This window comes from Solanum stenotomum, chromosome 5 (assembly GCF_019186545.1).
Source record: "Solanum stenotomum isolate F172 chromosome 5, ASM1918654v1, whole genome shotgun sequence".
In the NCBI taxonomy this organism is placed as follows: domain Eukaryota; kingdom Viridiplantae; phylum Streptophyta; class Magnoliopsida; order Solanales; family Solanaceae; genus Solanum; species Solanum stenotomum.
The window spans coordinates 16,359,871-16,377,832 of record NC_064286.1 but is presented as its reverse complement, the minus strand read 5'-3'; the positions used below and the strand labels follow the sequence as shown (position 1 = coordinate 16,377,832).

The following is a 17,962-nucleotide window of genomic DNA, read 5'->3' as shown; positions in this document are numbered from 1 at the left end:
ATTAGTCAATTTTCACATCTATAGAACGATTTATTGTTCACTAACCCAAGAAAAAACTTAGTATCAAGAATGTATTGTTCGAAAATTGTAAAATCTTTCAAAAAAAATGACTTCCCATTTTAAGTCGAACACGATCTTCAGTTCAGAAAGAGGAGAGAGTCACGGTCGGAGATAAGGAGGAAAAGAATGGGGAGAATATTTGTTTTGATAGTCGGATTTTCGAATTTTCCAAGGAAGAAAAAGAAGAGAAGAGAGAACGTTGGGAGAAGAAGAAGAGAAAATTCTATTTTTTTTTTCTTTTTAAATGGTTTGGATAGAATTATAAAAGTTGAAAAATAAAGTGTTTTTTTGTATTTTATAAAAGATAAGAGAATTTTGAAAATGTTTATTTAGTCCCAAATCTACTTAATTATATTTTAAAGTAATTTGATCATTTCTTGGTCAAATGTCACCAAAAACAAAACTCAAACTTAATTGAGGCATTCATTTAATTTTCTCATGTCATCAACTATTAAAATCAGAAGAATCTGCCAAATTATTGAGAAAAGCTTGGACTGTTGGTTCAATAGAAGAATGGCGCTATCTCTTTGCTTCTCTCCACTCACTTCATACCCCTTTAATAACCCCATGATTTCATCAAGGCCAAAAATGTCTAAGTTGCGTGTCAATTGTGTTGAAGAAAATTCTCATAGTCGTCTTCATGTGGCAGCGAAATCTAGATGGGAAGAATGGATATCAACTGCTGCTAGTCTTTACCCTGTCTATGTAACTGTTGGCGGAGTTGTTGCTTGTTTGAGACCATCCACTTTTTCATGGTTTGTTAATGCAGGTCCAACTTCATATAGTTTAGCTCTTGGCTTTATAATGTTAGCAATGGGTCTCACTTTGGAGCTCAAAGATTTGCTTAACTTGTTCTTGCAAAAGCCTCTTTCTGTGAGTTTATGCCTCTTCTTCTCCTTCCATTGAGAATTTAATTGTTGTCCAATTATTGTTTGGTTCGGCTTATTTGAAGTGTTTTAACTTTTAACCACTCCTGTAGCATTTGAATAATGATATACAAAACCCTTAACTTGACTTCAGTCTGTAAAAATCTTTGGGTGTGCACAAATATACACTTAAACTTGTATAAAATTGACAAATAGACACATTTGTTCTATATGTCCTCCTATATCAGTATGGCAATTTTGTACCTTATGTGGCGTTCTATGTATATTATGTCACGTCGGACATGTGTGTCTACTTATTCATTTTATACAAATTTAAGTGTCTATTTATGCACACCCAAAGTTGGAGGATATAAATGTCATTTCAAGTCAAGTTAAAGTATATATATGTATAACTTTTTTTTAGCCAAAATAACAAAAAAAGTTAAAAGTCACAAGTTTTGCCTTATAAGCTGTAAACAGGCTCTTATATATTGATGAAATTCAGTGTCATGTTGCTCCTGCATTGTGTAGGTAGTGCAAACTTTCACCGAGCTGGTCTCTTATGATTTTCACCCACTTCAAAGGTCACATCCTTGGGTGCTAGAATTGTTTTTGATTCTGATTGAATAATTTAACATGTAAATGTTGGCAGGATGGCGAAGATTTTCCTGCCATTTTTCTAAGTGTTTAATTTACTGCACTTAAAAGTAATACTTCTAACTTGCTACTCCGTTATTCCAATTTGTTCTTAAGATTGCTATTACACAATTAATGTCACTGAATGACTTCAATAATTGTTACAAACACATCCTATTGCTTATATTTAGTTGAATTTTATTCATATGTTGCTAGAGAGTGGTCTAGTCATATAAGAAGGATATCAATGAGCAGAAGAGTAAACCGTTAATTGATTATGCTCCAAGCACTAAATTCAAAAAAAACGAAAAATAGAATTCTTTACCTGTCCATTATGTAATCTTGCGCCTTCTGTTATGCTCCTTGTAGTTGTAGATATTACAATTTTTTTCCTATTCTTTGGGTTATTACTCCCTTCCAATCATAATGTCTGAAATAAGATTCCCACTTCTTGTTGAAAGACTAACGAAAATGAAAGGGATATTTTCTATGCTAAGTTTCAAAAGATTGAAACAAAGTATAACTATGTGGGCTGAAAATCTATGTTCTTCCATCTTTCAGATTCTTTTTGGTTGTGCTGCTCAATATACAATTATGCCAGCCTTTGGAGTGATAGTTAGCAAATATTTGGCTCTTTCTCCTTCAGTTTCCGTTGGTCTAATATTGCTTGCTTGTTGCCCTGGGGGTACTGCATCCAATGTGGTAAGAATGACTCTCTCCTGTGTTATTATCCTTATTAAGCTAGTACATCAGGCTTAATTTCTTTTAAAAATGCGTTTAAATTGTTAAGGCATGAATTTCAGTAGGAAATGCACACATTTTTGCAATCCTTTATCCTTACAGATCTTTCAATCCCTGATTGTGTAAATCTGAATCTATCTGTCGTGAATTTCCACTGAGCAGAGTGCTAAAGATAGCTTTCTTCTACTTCTTTCATGTGGTTTCAGAATATTGGTTAATCTTGCATGAGCCAGCATTGCTCTAACTGATTCTGATGAATAGAAATTGACCGTGATCCTAGATCTACATTTAGTTTACGCCCTTGGGCCTCGACAAATAACAATGAATAGCCAACTTAACCTATAATATATTTCCATTGATGGAGTTTTAGTGTTTTGTTATATAACTTTTAGGTTCGATTCTATTTAGATCGGACTAAACTAGTTGAGTTACTCTCAAACCTACAAATACATCTATGTATACATAAATAGAGTCCTTCCTTGTTTTGGCACCATTTTAACTTGGTAAAAGCATGTCCTTTATGATTAGTTTCTCATTTTTCTCCCTTTAATCACTTTATGCTTAACATCTTGCAGATGATTTTCTGTTGTGTTGCATCACATGTGCCGCTTTGGATCTGTACCTTTATAGTCAAATTTACTGCCGTTAAACATAATCAGTCCTAAGCTAGTGGTAAAGGACACAGACAACCGCGAACTTTATTATGTACATGCATGTGCTTAGTTTGGCTTTTTAACTTGCTGCACCACTAGGTGGGTAAGGTCTGTGTACACACTACCCTCCCCAGAGTCCACTTCTGGGATTTCACTAGGCATGTTGTTGTTGTTGTTGCACCACTAGATGGGTAGCTAGTAAATGATTGAGGTATATAGTTCGATAGTACAGTGCAATTAACGATATCATTTGAATTAGCTCTGCCAATCTGCCGTCTTAAAGTATTAGATCTCTCAACCTTGCTTTTTAGGAAAATAAACAAAAAAAATTGACTTTTGATGCCCCGGTTAATAGTAATTCATTTTAGCAGCATTACAGAACCCATAGCAAAAAGAAAACCTGAAAAGATAAGGAGAGAGGATATTGACCATCTTTAGAATAAAAGAGTGATTTCTCACATGGTATGGTGTCATGACTGGCAAATTGCCATATGATAAAATTGGAAATATGTATTGAAAATATGGTGCTTTTTTCTACGACATTTATCACATATCAAGACCCTTAGAAGCATTGTCCGTTTTCTGTTACCACATTCCTTCCCTTCTTGCTAAAGCTTAATTTCAGTTAGAGCACCTACAGTCTGGAATTTTTGGTCATTTGATTGCAACAATTTTATAACATGAGTTGAAGTTTAAGTTACAAAGAGATTGAAGAAAATAAACCAAGGCCTCTGTGAATAGCAAGGGCCTGAACATGTGCTATTTATAAGGCAATTACAACTACATAACTCTTTAAATTATATTTACAATAATATCCTTATCACCCTCCCTCAATCTGAAGTGGAGAAAAGAACATGAAGATTGTCACCGAAACTCCTTGAATTTTGTAATAGAGACACCTTTCGTAAAAACATCTGCAAGCTGTTGTGATGTGGAAACATGAGAAACCGTAAGGTCACCCATGAGCAGGAGTGCCTTTAAGATAGCGGAAGATTCGCTTAACGGCTTGAAGATGAATAAGAGGAGGTTGATGCAGAATTGAGAAGCCATATTCACAGCATATTGTACATACGGGCGTGTGAAGGATAAATATTGAAGACTGCCGACCATCTGACGATACAGCGAAGGATCATCAAGAAGTTGAGTGTCCATAGAATGCCAATCAAGCTTACCATAAAGAGGAGTTCTGACAGGCTTAACTTCGGCCAAATCAAATTGATGCAAAAGGTCCGATATATATTTCCGTTGCAGGAGAAGAGCCCCAGAAGTATTGTGAACTATCTCCACACCTAAAAAGTAATGAAGGGAACCAAGATCTTTCATTGCAAATTCAGCTTTCATGGATTTGATAAAATCAGAAACAAACCACTGTGAGGATCCAAAAACAACAATGTCGTCAACATAAATAAGAAGTATCAAAGTAGAACTGTCCTGTCGAAAAGTGAACATGTTGTGATCGGAAGTAGATTTCTTAAAATCAAGGTCCAAAAGATAAGTTGCAAGTCGGGTAAACCACGCTCTAGGTGATTGTTTCAACCCATAAATGGCACGACTTAGCTTACACACATGTTGTGGATAATCATAATGTTCAAAACCTTTGGGTTGCCGCATATAAACATCTTCATTTAGCTCCCCATGTATAAAGGCATTAGATACATCTAATTGATGCATACACCAATTATTAAGAAGAGCCAAAGATAACACTACACGAACAGTGCTTAACTTGATCACAGGAGCAAAATTTTCTGTATAATCTAAACCTGGCAGTTGAGAAAAGCCCTGTGCAACCAAATGAGCTTTGAAGCGGTCTATAGAGCCAGTAGGACCATACTTAATCTGATATACCCATTTATTTCCTACTATATTCACATTGGGAGGTGGAGGAACTAATGTCCATGTATGATTTTGGACGAGAGCATTAAACTCTTCACTCATTGCATTAAGCCACTTAGAGTCTTTGGATGCTTGTGTGAAGCATGTTGGCTCAACCGGTGCAGTGGAAACAGAGACATTAAGTGAGGGGAAAACACGTGGCTTTAGTGACCCGTTCATCAAACAAGTAACCATGACATGGGCACGGCTATCTGAGTGATTAGGATCTAAAGCTGGAGAAGAAATTAGATTAGAAGAAGATGATACATCTTGGCGAGAATGACGCATAACAGGATCTGTAGTGGAGGTAGTGTCACGAGAAAGAGGTTGTTGATTTTGTGTGGATAAAGGAAGAGTAGTTAGAATACGTGAATTATGCACGAGAAGGCGTTGGAGATAAAATAGGAGAACTGCGTACAACATGTACGTGGGTAGCTGGTTGAGAAAACTGATTATTTGAACATGAGGAAGTTAGAGTCCTAGGAGAAGTTATAGACTTGTTTTTAGGAGATATAGAGATAGAAGGGGAAGAAGTTGTATCGGAAGTAGTTTGGGAAACCATGGTGCTCTTGATACCAAGTTGAAGTTTAAGTTACAGAGAGATTGGAGAAAATAAACCAAGGCCTGCGTGAATAGCAAGGGCCTGAACGTGTGCTATTTATAAGGCAATTACAAGTACATAACTCTTTAAATTATATTTACAATAATATCCTTATCAACATGCCCAAGAATTGTTAGATTAATGGAAAAATATAATGTTTGAATTTACTTTTATACATTCAGATAACATAGTCTACGGAACAGAAAATCCAGAGGCTTACTGCAAAGTTCATTTTTGCTTTCTGATAGTATTACAGGTAACCTTAATTGCACAAGGAGATGTACCATTATCAGTAGTGATGACACTGTGTACCACACTTGGAGCAGTTGTTCTCACTCCCCTTTTGACAATGATTCTGGCAGGCACATATGTTCCTGTGGATGCGATTAAGCTTTCCATCAGCACGCTACAAGTTAGTTTGTTTTCAATGTATTGTTTTCTACAATTCTTACATTTTGATTCATCAAATAAGTTGTATCTGTTTTTCAGTGATTTATTTTGAAAAAACTTTTCGTGATACTCTTTGTAGGTGGTGGTTGCTCCGATTCTCCTAGGTTCTTATCTGCAGAGAAAATTTCCAAGAGCAGTGAAAGTTGTTGCACCGTTCGCTCCCCTTCTAGCAGTCTTAACTTCATCACTTCTTGCTTGCAGGTTTCAGATGTTGAAACTTTGTCATTATCACCTTTATGCTTGACAGTTACCAATTTCAAAAAAATAAATTATCACCTTGATGCTTGTTGCTCTCAACTGTCATTTTTTTGTTTCTTTATTTCCTAATTCTTTTCTCTCTTATATCAGTGTATTTTCAGAAAATGTTGTTCGTCTGAGATCTTCAATGGTTGGTTTGTCAGTTTCCTCTGATTTATCGCTATTTAATCGGGTTCAAGCAATATTCGCAAGTGAATTTGGGGCTGTAGTGGTTGCTGTGCTTTTGCTGCATTTTGCTGGATTCTTTGTAGGGTAAGAACATACCCCTTTTTGTTACACTCAGGTAAATTTGTCCCTAATTTCAGCATCCCATAGGAATTGTATTGTGATAAGGACCTTTGGCAGGTACCTGTCAGCCACCTTAGTCGGTCTTGCTGAACCTCAGAGACGTGCCATATCCATCGAGGTACGTACTTGATTATTCACCTAATGGGATAAAACCTCCCTGTGCTTGGAATTTTTAGTCTAGATAAGTTTAATCTATGTAGATATTTGTATGTTACAACTTTTGAACCTTTCTGTGTATGAGTTATTTAAGAGTCAGCAGGTATTGCACCGTTTAGTCATGCCGACATTTAGTTAGCAATGGAGGTTGTAATATTTAATGTTTTGTCATCTGAAATAGAGCATTTTCCATTGAGGCAAATATGAAATATTATATTCAGAAAGGTAGACGATGGCTTCCAGTTCTGAGGGCATAAGCAATTTTTTGACATGACACAAGTGTTGGGTTCATTTTATAATGTGTGAATGGATAATGGTACATAGAATAAAGATTGATGAATTAAAAATATGAAAGTGCTACAAGTATGAATGGAGTTATTCCATTCATGAATGCAACATTTTGTTTTTTCATACAACCTTTTGTATTTCTAGGCTACCTTTTCGCATATCATGCATGAATCATTGTGCTCACCTATACGCTATAAATATCTGATTCTTTCTCAGATATTGACATAAGTTTTGAAATAAGTTTTTGACATAAGTTTTGAAACAAGTTTACAAGAAGAAAAACACTACATAGTAAGAAAAAAGTTTCTGCTTTTCCAAAAACTTCAAGTGTGATTACAAGCCATTGAGTGGTTCGCTGGACAAAAAATTTGAGGTACCACTATTTGTTTGTCGTGAGTCATTTGAGTCATTTTATCCTGGGAGGATATATTCCATAACCTCGGGTACTTGAGGGGAATAATTTCCTTAAGGAAACTCTGTCAATTCAGAGGACTTGACTCTTCTTTTTTTATTGAAACTTGTAAATGTGTATTCCTCAGCATTAAGGACATGCTGGACACCATCAAAAAGTGTTAGATAAAAAAAAACAGCAACTAGAAAACAAGATACTTACAGAGATCTTAATAAATCTACAAACTGATCTATATCCTCTAAACCTACTTCTTTACACCAAAAGTAGAAAGATACTATACAATTCCATTTAACTTTCTGGATGGAATTGGATCTATCTTCATAACACCTCCCATTTCTCTTTCTCCAAACTATCCACCAGATGCATTGTGGGATGATCCTCCACCACTTCTTTTGACTTTTGCTGCCTCCTCTTTTCATCCAGCAACTAAGCAAATCTGCAGTATGCTCCGGCATAGTCTAGCTTGTCTTTGTTATGTTGAGTAATAGAGACCAAAGTTGTGCTGTAAAGGTGCAGTGCAAAAATAGATGATTGTTTGTTTCATTTGTCTCATTGCATAAGAAGCACCTGGAAACTATGATGGCCCCTTTTTTCTTCAAAACTTCTTGTGTCAGGCATGCTCTTTTAACCACCAACCAAGTAAAGCATTTTACCTTGGTTGGGGATGGACTATTCTATAAGTTTCTCCATATTTTTGGTTGCCCTCTACACTGTACCCTTTCTTCCATTTTATAAACCCTTTTAACAAAGAATTACCCATCAATATTGTGTTTCCATCTTAATGTATCTAGTTCAGCAGTAGTACCATTGAAATCATCAATCCTATTTAGCAAATTGGCTACTCTATTGATCTCCCATTCATTTAGCAATCTCCTGAAGAATAAGTTCCATCCTTGTGCACTCCACATATCATAAATGGTGTCATCTGGGTTGTTGCTTAGAATAAACAGGTCTGGAAAAATCTCCATTAATGGACTTTGCTCCTTCCAAGCATCCTTCCAGAATTTTATTCTTTTCCCATCTCCAACTCTCTTCTGCAAGTTCCCGTCCAGTTTGGGCCATAGAGCTCTAATGTCTTCCAGACTCCAACTCCATATGTATTAGTGCTTACATTTGGTACACCATGGGTTGAGTTCACCAAACTTGTGTCTAATTACCTCCCTCCATAATGCATGATCCTCCCCATTGTATCTCTAGAGCCATTTCATCAATAAACTATTGTTCTGTGCTCTTAGATTTCTGATGCCCAAGACACCTTGTTCTCTACTGTGCATTGTTGTCTACCAATTGACTAGTTTATATCATTTGCCCTCTTTACAGCCATGCCACAGAAAATCCCTCCTAAGTATGTCCAGCTTTTTCATTACTTTGGGAGGTATGGGAAATAGAGACATTACATACATAGGAAGTGCATCAAGAACAGAGTTTGTTAAGGATGGGCCTCCCTCATAGTGATATGTACTGTGCCTTCCACCTAGCCAATCATTTTTCAGTTTTCTCTAGTATTACATCCCAAATTTCCCCTGCCTTGTGTTCACTGCCCAGAGGTATACCAAGGTATGTAGTTGGCATATTTTCAACTTTGCACCCTAAAATGATTGCAAGATTTTGGATATCTGGCACCTCTTTTATCGGGAACAAACTGGTTTTTCCCCAGTTAACTTTCAAGCCAGAAGAAGCTTCAAAAATAGTCGAAATCATTCTGATGTAACCTATCTGTTCAATCTTTGGCTCACAAAATATCATTGTGTCATACTGTAGGTGACATACCTCCATTATTTCCCCTCTGCTATTTCCTATCTCAAACCCTTTAATCCATCTATTTTGTAATGTTATCCTCATCATGCTATCAAATCCCTCCATTGCTAGTATAAACAGGAAAAGGAAAGGAGACAGAGGGTCACCTTGTCTAAGACCCCTTTTAGAACCAAAAACACCTACAGGTTCACCATTCACCAAAACAGAGAACTTGACAGTTTTAATGCAAAAGTCAATCCATTTCAACCATTTCTCACCAAAGCCCATTTGGCTGAGAGTATTCAACAAGAATCTCCAATTGACATGATCATAGGCTTTTTCTATGTCTATCTTACACATGACGCCTGATTCTGCCCCTTTAAGTCTTGAGTCCACACACTCACTAGCAATTAGGGATGCATCCATGATCTGTCTTCCTTTTATAAATGTCATCTGATGCTTGTTAACTAAATTGTTAACCATCTTCTTGAGTCTTTCAGCCAATATCTTTGCCACAATCTTATATACTCCACCTATGAGACTTATAGGTCTAAAATCTTTCAACTTTGAAGCTCCAACCTTCTTTGGGATCAAGGCTATGAATGTTGCATTGAGGCTTTCTCAAACTTCTGATATTCATAAAAATATTGGAGAGTCTTCAGGATGTCCTCCTTTATAAGTTCCCAAAAAGCCAAATAAAAGGACATAGGAAATCCATCCGGCCCTGGTGCCTTCTCCATAGCACACAATTTAATGTCTTCTAAGATTTCATCCTCTTCAAATTGTTTTTGTAGCTCCTCCTGTTCTTCTGCAGATATCCTTGTAGCTTCATGTAACACTAATTCTGGCCTCCACTCTTCTGCCTCCTTATACAGGTTCTTGTAGTAATTTTGAATAGCTTCTTTGATCTCCTCTACATCTGTGACCTCCATACCATCCACCTTCAAGTTATCTATGGAGTTTACCCTTTTGTGAGTTGTAGCTATCCTATGGAAGTATTTTGTATTTTTGTCTCCCTGTTTCAACCATTGTATTCTTGATCTTTGTCTCCAAGCTATCTCCTCATTTCTTGCAACTTCTTCAAACTCTAAAGCCAACTTTGATTTTTGCATTGCCTCATCATCTGTGAGAGCTCTTTGTTCCTGGATTGCTTCCAAAGCTGCAAGCTGGTTTAAAATGTCACTTTTTCTTTGTTTCCAGTTGCCCCTGTTGTTTCTACTCCACTCTTTTAACTTTTCGTTTAGCATCTTCAGTTTCTCAGCTAAAATATAGTCAGGGCTCCCCTTAACAACAAAAGCTCCCCACCATTGTTGTACCTTTTCTTTGAACCCTTCTACCCTCAGCCACCAACTTTCAAACTTGAAGTATTTTTTCTTGAAGTTCAGCACTCCACAAGATAGCATGATTGGGTTGTGGTCAGATCCTATCTTTGGTAATACTGCCTGTTTGATGAGAGTAAATTGCTCTTCCCATGATAAAGAGTATAAGAATCTATCGATTCTTGAGGCACTTCTATGATTCTCCCCCCTTCTCCAAGTATAAGATCCTCCAAATAAAGGAGGATCCACAAGCTCCATCTCTTCAATGCATTTAGAGAACTCAGAAATTGCTCTATTTATTCTGAAACAGTTCTTTCATTGGGGTATCTTATTACATTAAAATCACCACCCAAGGTCCTGCACACCTTCCCCCCGCTGAATATAGCTCCCCCCATAACTCTCTTCTTTCCACTCTTTTACAATCAGCATACACTATTGTTACAAACCAAAAAAAATCAGAATTTTCCCCAGACATTTTACAAGTTATGCTTTGGTTGCCATGTTCTACCATTTCCCCTTTCCAAACTCTCATGTCCCATAAAATAATTATCCCCTCCCCGGGCTATAATCTGCCTCTAAATGTATCTCTCCCACCCATCTATTGTCCCAGATACCATGTATGAGTCTATCTATATTTCCCCCCAACTTTGTTTCTACCAAAATATACGCATCTGCACTCCATTGATTAATCAGATTCCTTACCACCCCCCCCCCTCTTTCTTTTGGAATTGTGTTATTGTTGTTATTTGAGGATTTACCCTTTCCTGCATGTCTCTCCAAATATCTCTTTTGATCCAGCTTCATGCACAAAGCATAAGCCTCTTTTACACATCCCTTGATAGCTGCTCCAAAGGCTTACCCTAATTTGATCACATTAAGGTGTACCCAGATTGTAGCCCTTATCTCTATCATCTCTTCTGTGAGATTTTCTTCGATGCTCAATGGTTCTAGTTCATTGTAAGTGACCAGCTGATTCTCAAACTTTCTAGAAAGGAAGAATCTCCCCCGCTCATACAGTAACTATTTGTCTCCCCTTCAAAAGCTATGTTATCTTCTTCTTGAGTCATGTCCTCTGCCTGAGCCTCCTCGATTCTCTGATTTCTGGTTTTTGGTTCTCCTTCTTCCATTTGCATGTGTTTTCCCAGTTCCCAATCCATTATAGAGTGCTTAAAAGGATGTTTTGCTTCTCCCCAATTTGAGTTGATGAAATCAGAAAAAGGCTCAGTGAACATAGCAGTTTTGGGCTTGCTAGAAAGGCCCAAAAGTTGTGTGAGATGGGCTTGTGTTTTATTCAGATTTAAAGTGTGCTCAGGGGGGCCACTTCCACTAGCCATGTGATTGTTGTCCTTTTCTTGTACCCCTTCCTTGTAAACCTCGATATCCGTTGTTTTCTCTGTTGCTCATCTTGTTATTATATGATTTTTTTTGTTTCCGAAATTTATTTAACTTCATATTGTATATTTCATTATTTGTATGAAATTTGTTTGAAGTTATTTTGGTGGAAAAATAGATTTTGCACTACGATACTTAATAATCTTAAGGAAATTATGATTATCTTATTGTGTAATTGTTTATTGGAACTTTAATAAGAAATATATGACAATACTTTATTTATAATTGGTTTCTGGAGATTAAAACCTTTTGTGGTTTTATGCTCTGTTTGAACTTGATACTGACTTGGAGAACCTAAAAAGTTCGTCAGAAAATCAAAGTTCATTCGGTTAATGATTGAGAGTTATAAACTTCATCATTAAACTAGAAACAAACTGGAAATAAAGATCAAGTCTTTATTTGAAGACACTAAGTGTACTTGTCAAATTTGAGCAAGATGACTAATGAAATTGAAGTCATGGCTCATACGACATTGAAAATTGGTGCAATGAATATTGCTTGAGTCAGTGGTTTATGGCATGAAGGTTTGGGACATGTCAATTATAAGACCTTGCGAAAACTGATTAGTTTGGCAGTATTGCCTAATTTTGAGTGCAATAAAACACAATGTCAAATATGTGTGGAAGTTAAGTTTGCTAAGCATCCTTATAAATCTGTTGAAAGGAATTCCAATCCTTTAGATTTGACTCACACGGACATTTGTGATATGAAATCAACACCAACGCGTGGTGGGAAAAGTATTTCATAATTTTTATTGATGATTGCACTAGATATTGTTATGTTTATTTGTTATCAAGTAAGCATGAAGCAATTGAAGCATTTAGGCAATACAAAACTGAAGTTGAAATTCAATTGGATAAAAAGATAAAAATGATAAGAAGTGATAAGGGTGGAGAATATGAATCTCCATTTGCGGAAATATGTTTGGAAAATGGAATTATCCATCAAACGACTGCCCCTTATTCACCACAATCCAATGGGATTGCAGAAAGAAAAAATTGAACTTTGAAGGAAATGATAATGCCTTACTTATAAGTTTAGGTTTACCACAAAACTTGTGGGGGGAAGCTATCCTTACAGCAAATCAAATACTCAATAGAGTGCCACATAGCAAGACACAATCTATTCCGTATGAAAAATGGAAAGGAAAGAAACCCAACTTGAAATATTTCAAAGTGTGGGGGTGTCTAGCAAAAGTTCAAGTTCCTATACCCAAAAGGTTGAAAATAGGACCAAAGACTATGGACTGTGTGTTTATTGTATATGCTATAAATAGTAAGGCATGTCGATTTTTGGTTCATAAATCTGAACATCTGAATATTCATGACAATACGGTAATTGAATCAAATAATGTTGAATTCTTTGAACACATTTACCCGTATAAAGTTAGACATGAAGAGTCTAGTGGGGGGTCTAAATGACCTCAAGATGAACCAAAAGAAAATATACAAAATGAAGAAAATCCAAGGCGTAGTAAGTGTCAAAGGATTGCTACTTCCTTCGGTTCAGATTTTGTAACATTTCTCATTGATAATGCGCCTCAAACCTTCCAAGAAGCAATGTCCTCTGCGAATTCATCTCTTTGGAAAGAAGCTGCCAATGGTGAGATTGAATCAATCTTGAATAACCATACCTGGGAGTTGATTGATCTTCCTCCGGGAAATAAGCCTTTTGGATCAAAATGGATCTTTAAAAGGAAAATGAAGGTTGATGGGACTATTGACAAGTACAAGGCAAAACTTGTAGTCAAAGGCTTCAAACAAAAGGAAGGTCTTGATTACTTTGATACATACTCACCAATGACAAGGATTACATCTATTCGGGTGTTGGTTGCACTATTAGCAGCAGTAGATGATCTTGAAATCCATCAAATGGATGTAAAAATAGCTTTCTTAAATGGTGAGTTAGAGGAAGAAATTTACATGGAACAACCCGAGGGGTTTGTGGTTCCTGGTAAAGAAAGAAAAGTGTGCAAACTTGTGAAGGCACTTTATGGACCGAAAGAAGCACCCAAACAGTGGCATGCAAAGTTTGACCAAACAATGTTGGCAAACGGATTTAAGATTAATGAGTGTGACAAATGTGTTTACATTAAAGACACTCCAAATCATAAGGTCATTGTTTGTTTGGATGTGGATGATATGCTAATCATCAGTAGAGACTTAGCTGACATAAATGCTACTAAGTAAATGCTTACTAGTATATTTGAAATGAAAGACCTTGGAGTGGCAGATGTTATATTGGGAATAAAAATTCGTCGAACTCCACAAGGTTTGGCTTTGTCACAGTCTCATTATATTGAAAAGGTACTTGACAAGTTCAAGTATTTGGATTTCAATATTGTCAAGACTTCAATAGACATGAGTTTTGCACTTCGAAAGAATAAAGGTGAAAGTGACTCACAATTGGACTATGCGAGAGTGTTGGGAAGTTTGATGTATATCATGAACTGTACAAGACCAGATATAGCATGTGCTATTAGTAAGTTGAGTCGGTACACGAGCAATCCCAATCAAACTCACTGGATGGCAATGAAGAGAGTTTTAGGGTATTTAAAACATACTCAAAACTATGTTTTGCATTATTACAAATATCCAGCAGTAATTGAAGGATATAGTGATGCAAATTGGATCACCGGATCAGATGAAGTAAAATCCACAAGTGAATATGTATTTACTCTTGGTGGTGGAGCAGTCTCTTGAAAATCATCCAAACAGACATGTATTACTCGCTCCACTATGGAATCTAAATTTATCGCTTTAGATAAAGCCGGTGAAGAAGATGAATGGCTCCGGAATTTCTTGGAAGATATTTCGTATTGGCCTAAACCATTGGCACCTGTATGCATACATTGTGATAGTCAGGTTGCAATCTTGTCACATAAAACGGAGACATAATATCGTTAGAGAACTACTCTCTAGTGAAATTATCACAATTGACTATGTAAGGTCAAAAGATAATGTATTAGATCCACTTACAAAAGGCCTAACTAGAGAGGGAGTTGAAAGATCATCTAAGAGGATAGGTTTAAGGCCTAGGACAAGTGAAGCATGATGGTAACTCTACCTAGCAGACTGGAGATCCCAAGAGCTAGGTTCAAAGAGATCAAACAAAGTTGTGTTTAACGGTCCAACATTGTCAAATAATCTAACCCATTCTCATGATGAAGACAATGTTTAGTAACCAAGGATAAAGCTTATATTGAAGCTTTTTAATGGTTTCTAAGTTTGGCAAGGCATGACCAAATAGTTTCTCTACGGGAGTAAACATTTAGGAATCACCTATGTGGGAGTGAAGTGGAAGCCGCTTCAAGGAGAATGCTAGTAAAGGACGATTCTCTAAGCTCTCATGAAACCAGGAAATGTTCATGGCTGAAACGAACAAAACCGTGAGAACCATAGATGGTAAAAGGTTGGTTGTGTGACTTATATTTTCTAGGTGTACATTCAAGTTCGACGGTTCAAAGATATCGCATCTACCGATTGATCGAGTGCATCCGATATAAGTTAACTACGGAAAGTTCAAAGGGAAACCCACTTATCCTGATGTAACTAGTCTTTGTTTGTAATCACACACTAGTCCATGTATATCTATCTTTCGCGTTATAGCCATTCTCATTCATGTGGGGGATTGTTGGGTTCATTGTATAATTTGTGAATGGATAATGGTACATAGAATAAAGATTGGTGAATTAAAAATGTGAAACTATTGCAAGTATGAATGGAGTTATTCCATTCATGAGTAATACTCATGACAGATGAATGCAACATTTCGTATTTTCATGCAACCTTTCGTATTTCTAGGCTACCTTTTCACATATCATGCATGAATCATTGTGCTCACCTATAGGCTATAAATATCTGATTCTTTCTCAAATATTGACATAAGTTTTGAAATAAGTTTTTGACATAAGTTTTGAAACAAGTTTACCAGAAGAAAAACACTACATAGTAAGAAAAAAGTTTCTGCTTTTCCAAAAACTTCAAGTGTGATTACAAGCCATTGAGTGGTTCGCTGGACAACAAATTTGAGGTACCACTATTTGTTTGTCGTGAGTCATTTTATCCTGGGAGGATATATTCCATAACCTCAGGTACTTGAGGGGAATAATTTCCTTAAGGAAACTCTGTGAATTCAGAGGACTTGACTCTTCTTCCTTTCATCTTCCATAACCTCAGGTACTTGAGGGGAATAATTTTCTTAAGGAAACTCTGTGAATTTAGAGGACTTGACTCTTCTTCCTTTCATCTAGTTATTATATGATTTTTTTTGTTTCCGAAATTTATTTAACTTCAGTTTGTATATTTAATTATTTGTATGAAATTTGTTTGAAGTTATTTTGTTGGAAAAACAGATTTTGCACTACGATATTTAACAATAAGTTGCTACAAGGAAACTTGCTAACTCATGTTGACATTTATCTGCAGTGATCATCCTTTTGTACTTGATATTTCCGCACTTGTATGTACACTTTCGCTGATTTCAAAACTAAAACCTTAAAGACGGATAAGAAACTTATGATTCCTCGTTAGACATATTTTGAGAAAGATTTAGTTTTCATTTCCCTGCTCCTTAAATTGATTTTTCCTGTGACCTATGCAGCAATGATGTTGAACTTTCTTTTTGAATTGTTTTGCAGGTTGGCATGCAGAATTCCTCCTTGGGAGTGGTTTTAGCGACCGCGCATTTCACATCACCATTGGTTGCATTACCTCCTGCAATGTCAGCTGTCATTATGAACATAATGGGCAGTACTTTAGGTTTCTTTTGGAGATATATTGACCCTTCTGATTCAAACATTACTCCAGAAGCCACTGATAAATCATAGTAAGATTCATGGTCACCATTTTCTCCTTCTGGTACAATTTTCGTCACCTTTGTAACTTTGCTCCTCTCTGTTTATATTTCTGGTCCAACTGAGTTCAATACAAGTTCATGACATATTTAGCTTATCTACATTGATAATATGAAGAGTTCATACATTATTTTATTTTATTTTTGGGGTCAGATAACATACATTATCTGTAAAGTTTAATTTGTTGTTTGCTATATTTTGTGGGATAGTAATTCCACTTATTAAAAGTGTAATAGTAAGGAGCCTGATTATGTTTCTAGTCTTACGGGTTTTTGAAATTTCCCCTAAGAAGATTTATTCACTTAAAACAATATCTTCTAATTAAAACAGTAAAGTTAAACTATTTCTAAGCCCACAATTGTACCGTGTGTTTTTAAAGAAATTAATTTCATTGTTGCTTTAGGTTTCAAATTAATTTCTAACAAGATGGAACGGAAAAACAATTATGAAATAACAGCACTTCAAAAAGTGATGCAAACTACACTTGACATTTACTTCTTTTTTTTTGGAAAAGGGTTCGATCTCGCAACTTTGCGATTTAAAGCTAATATTTCTTTTATTACAAAAATGACACATATACTCTTACTATTACACATAGGGTTGTTTATGGTTATGGTTAAAAAATCAAACGAACTGTAATGCAAACCAAATTGATTAAAAAGACCGAATTTGGTGTTGTTTGATTAGGTTAGGTTTTAAATTTGAAAATCGATACTATTTGGTTAGGTTTTGATTTTACTAAAAGAAAACTGCAAAAACAACCTATCCGAACCGAGAAATTATATATATAAATTTTATAATTATTTATATATTATTCATAAATAAAATATAAATATTTTGTTAAATTTTAATTAACTTAAGTCTTACCTTTATTATTTTTTTCAAGCCCAACATTTAATTTTAGCCCAACTATTAAAAACATAAGACCAAGTCCATCAAAATCTATTACTTCAATCTTGACCTACCCTACGTCACATTAGATAGTCACACTTTCTCTTAATTGAATCACTTTATTCGTGTAATAATAACTCTAGTATTGCTTAATTGAATCCATAATAATTTTCTTGTGGATTGTTTATGTATTAGGTGTATGTGTCTATCGAGAAAACCAAAAAATCTGGACCAAACCGACGGTTATTTTTTCATTTGGTTTTTGAAATTTAAAAACCAACTAAATTGGTATGATTTTTATTTTAACCAATAACCAACCCAAATCTAACCATGAACACCCCTAATTACACAGCAGTTGGACTGACTAGTGAATTTAAATTCAACCTTGAGACCGAGCCCTGCCTCTCACCTTTCGGTTCATTGCAAGGAAACACTAAAAAGAAAAAAGGAAGCTTTCGGCGGACACAAGCCCTCGGGACTTGACACT

General features: G+C 35.9%; 1 protein-coding gene across 1 annotated transcript; it reads left to right on the top strand.

The window, feature by feature from the left end:
- Positions 1-527: 527 nt before the first annotated feature.
- On the top strand, positions 528-16,681 carry LOC125865223 (probable sodium/metabolite cotransporter BASS1, chloroplastic). The gene is made up of 7 exons (XM_049545431.1): positions 528-933; positions 2,124-2,264; positions 5,686-5,841; positions 5,959-6,080; positions 6,228-6,389; positions 6,483-6,543; positions 16,369-16,681. The coding sequence occupies exons 1-7, from the start codon at positions 574-576 to the stop codon at positions 16,555-16,557; spliced, it is 1,191 nt and encodes a 396-aa protein (XP_049401388.1). The 5' UTR covers positions 528-573; the 3' UTR covers positions 16,558-16,681.
- The last annotated feature ends 1,281 nt before the right edge of the window (positions 16,682-17,962 follow it).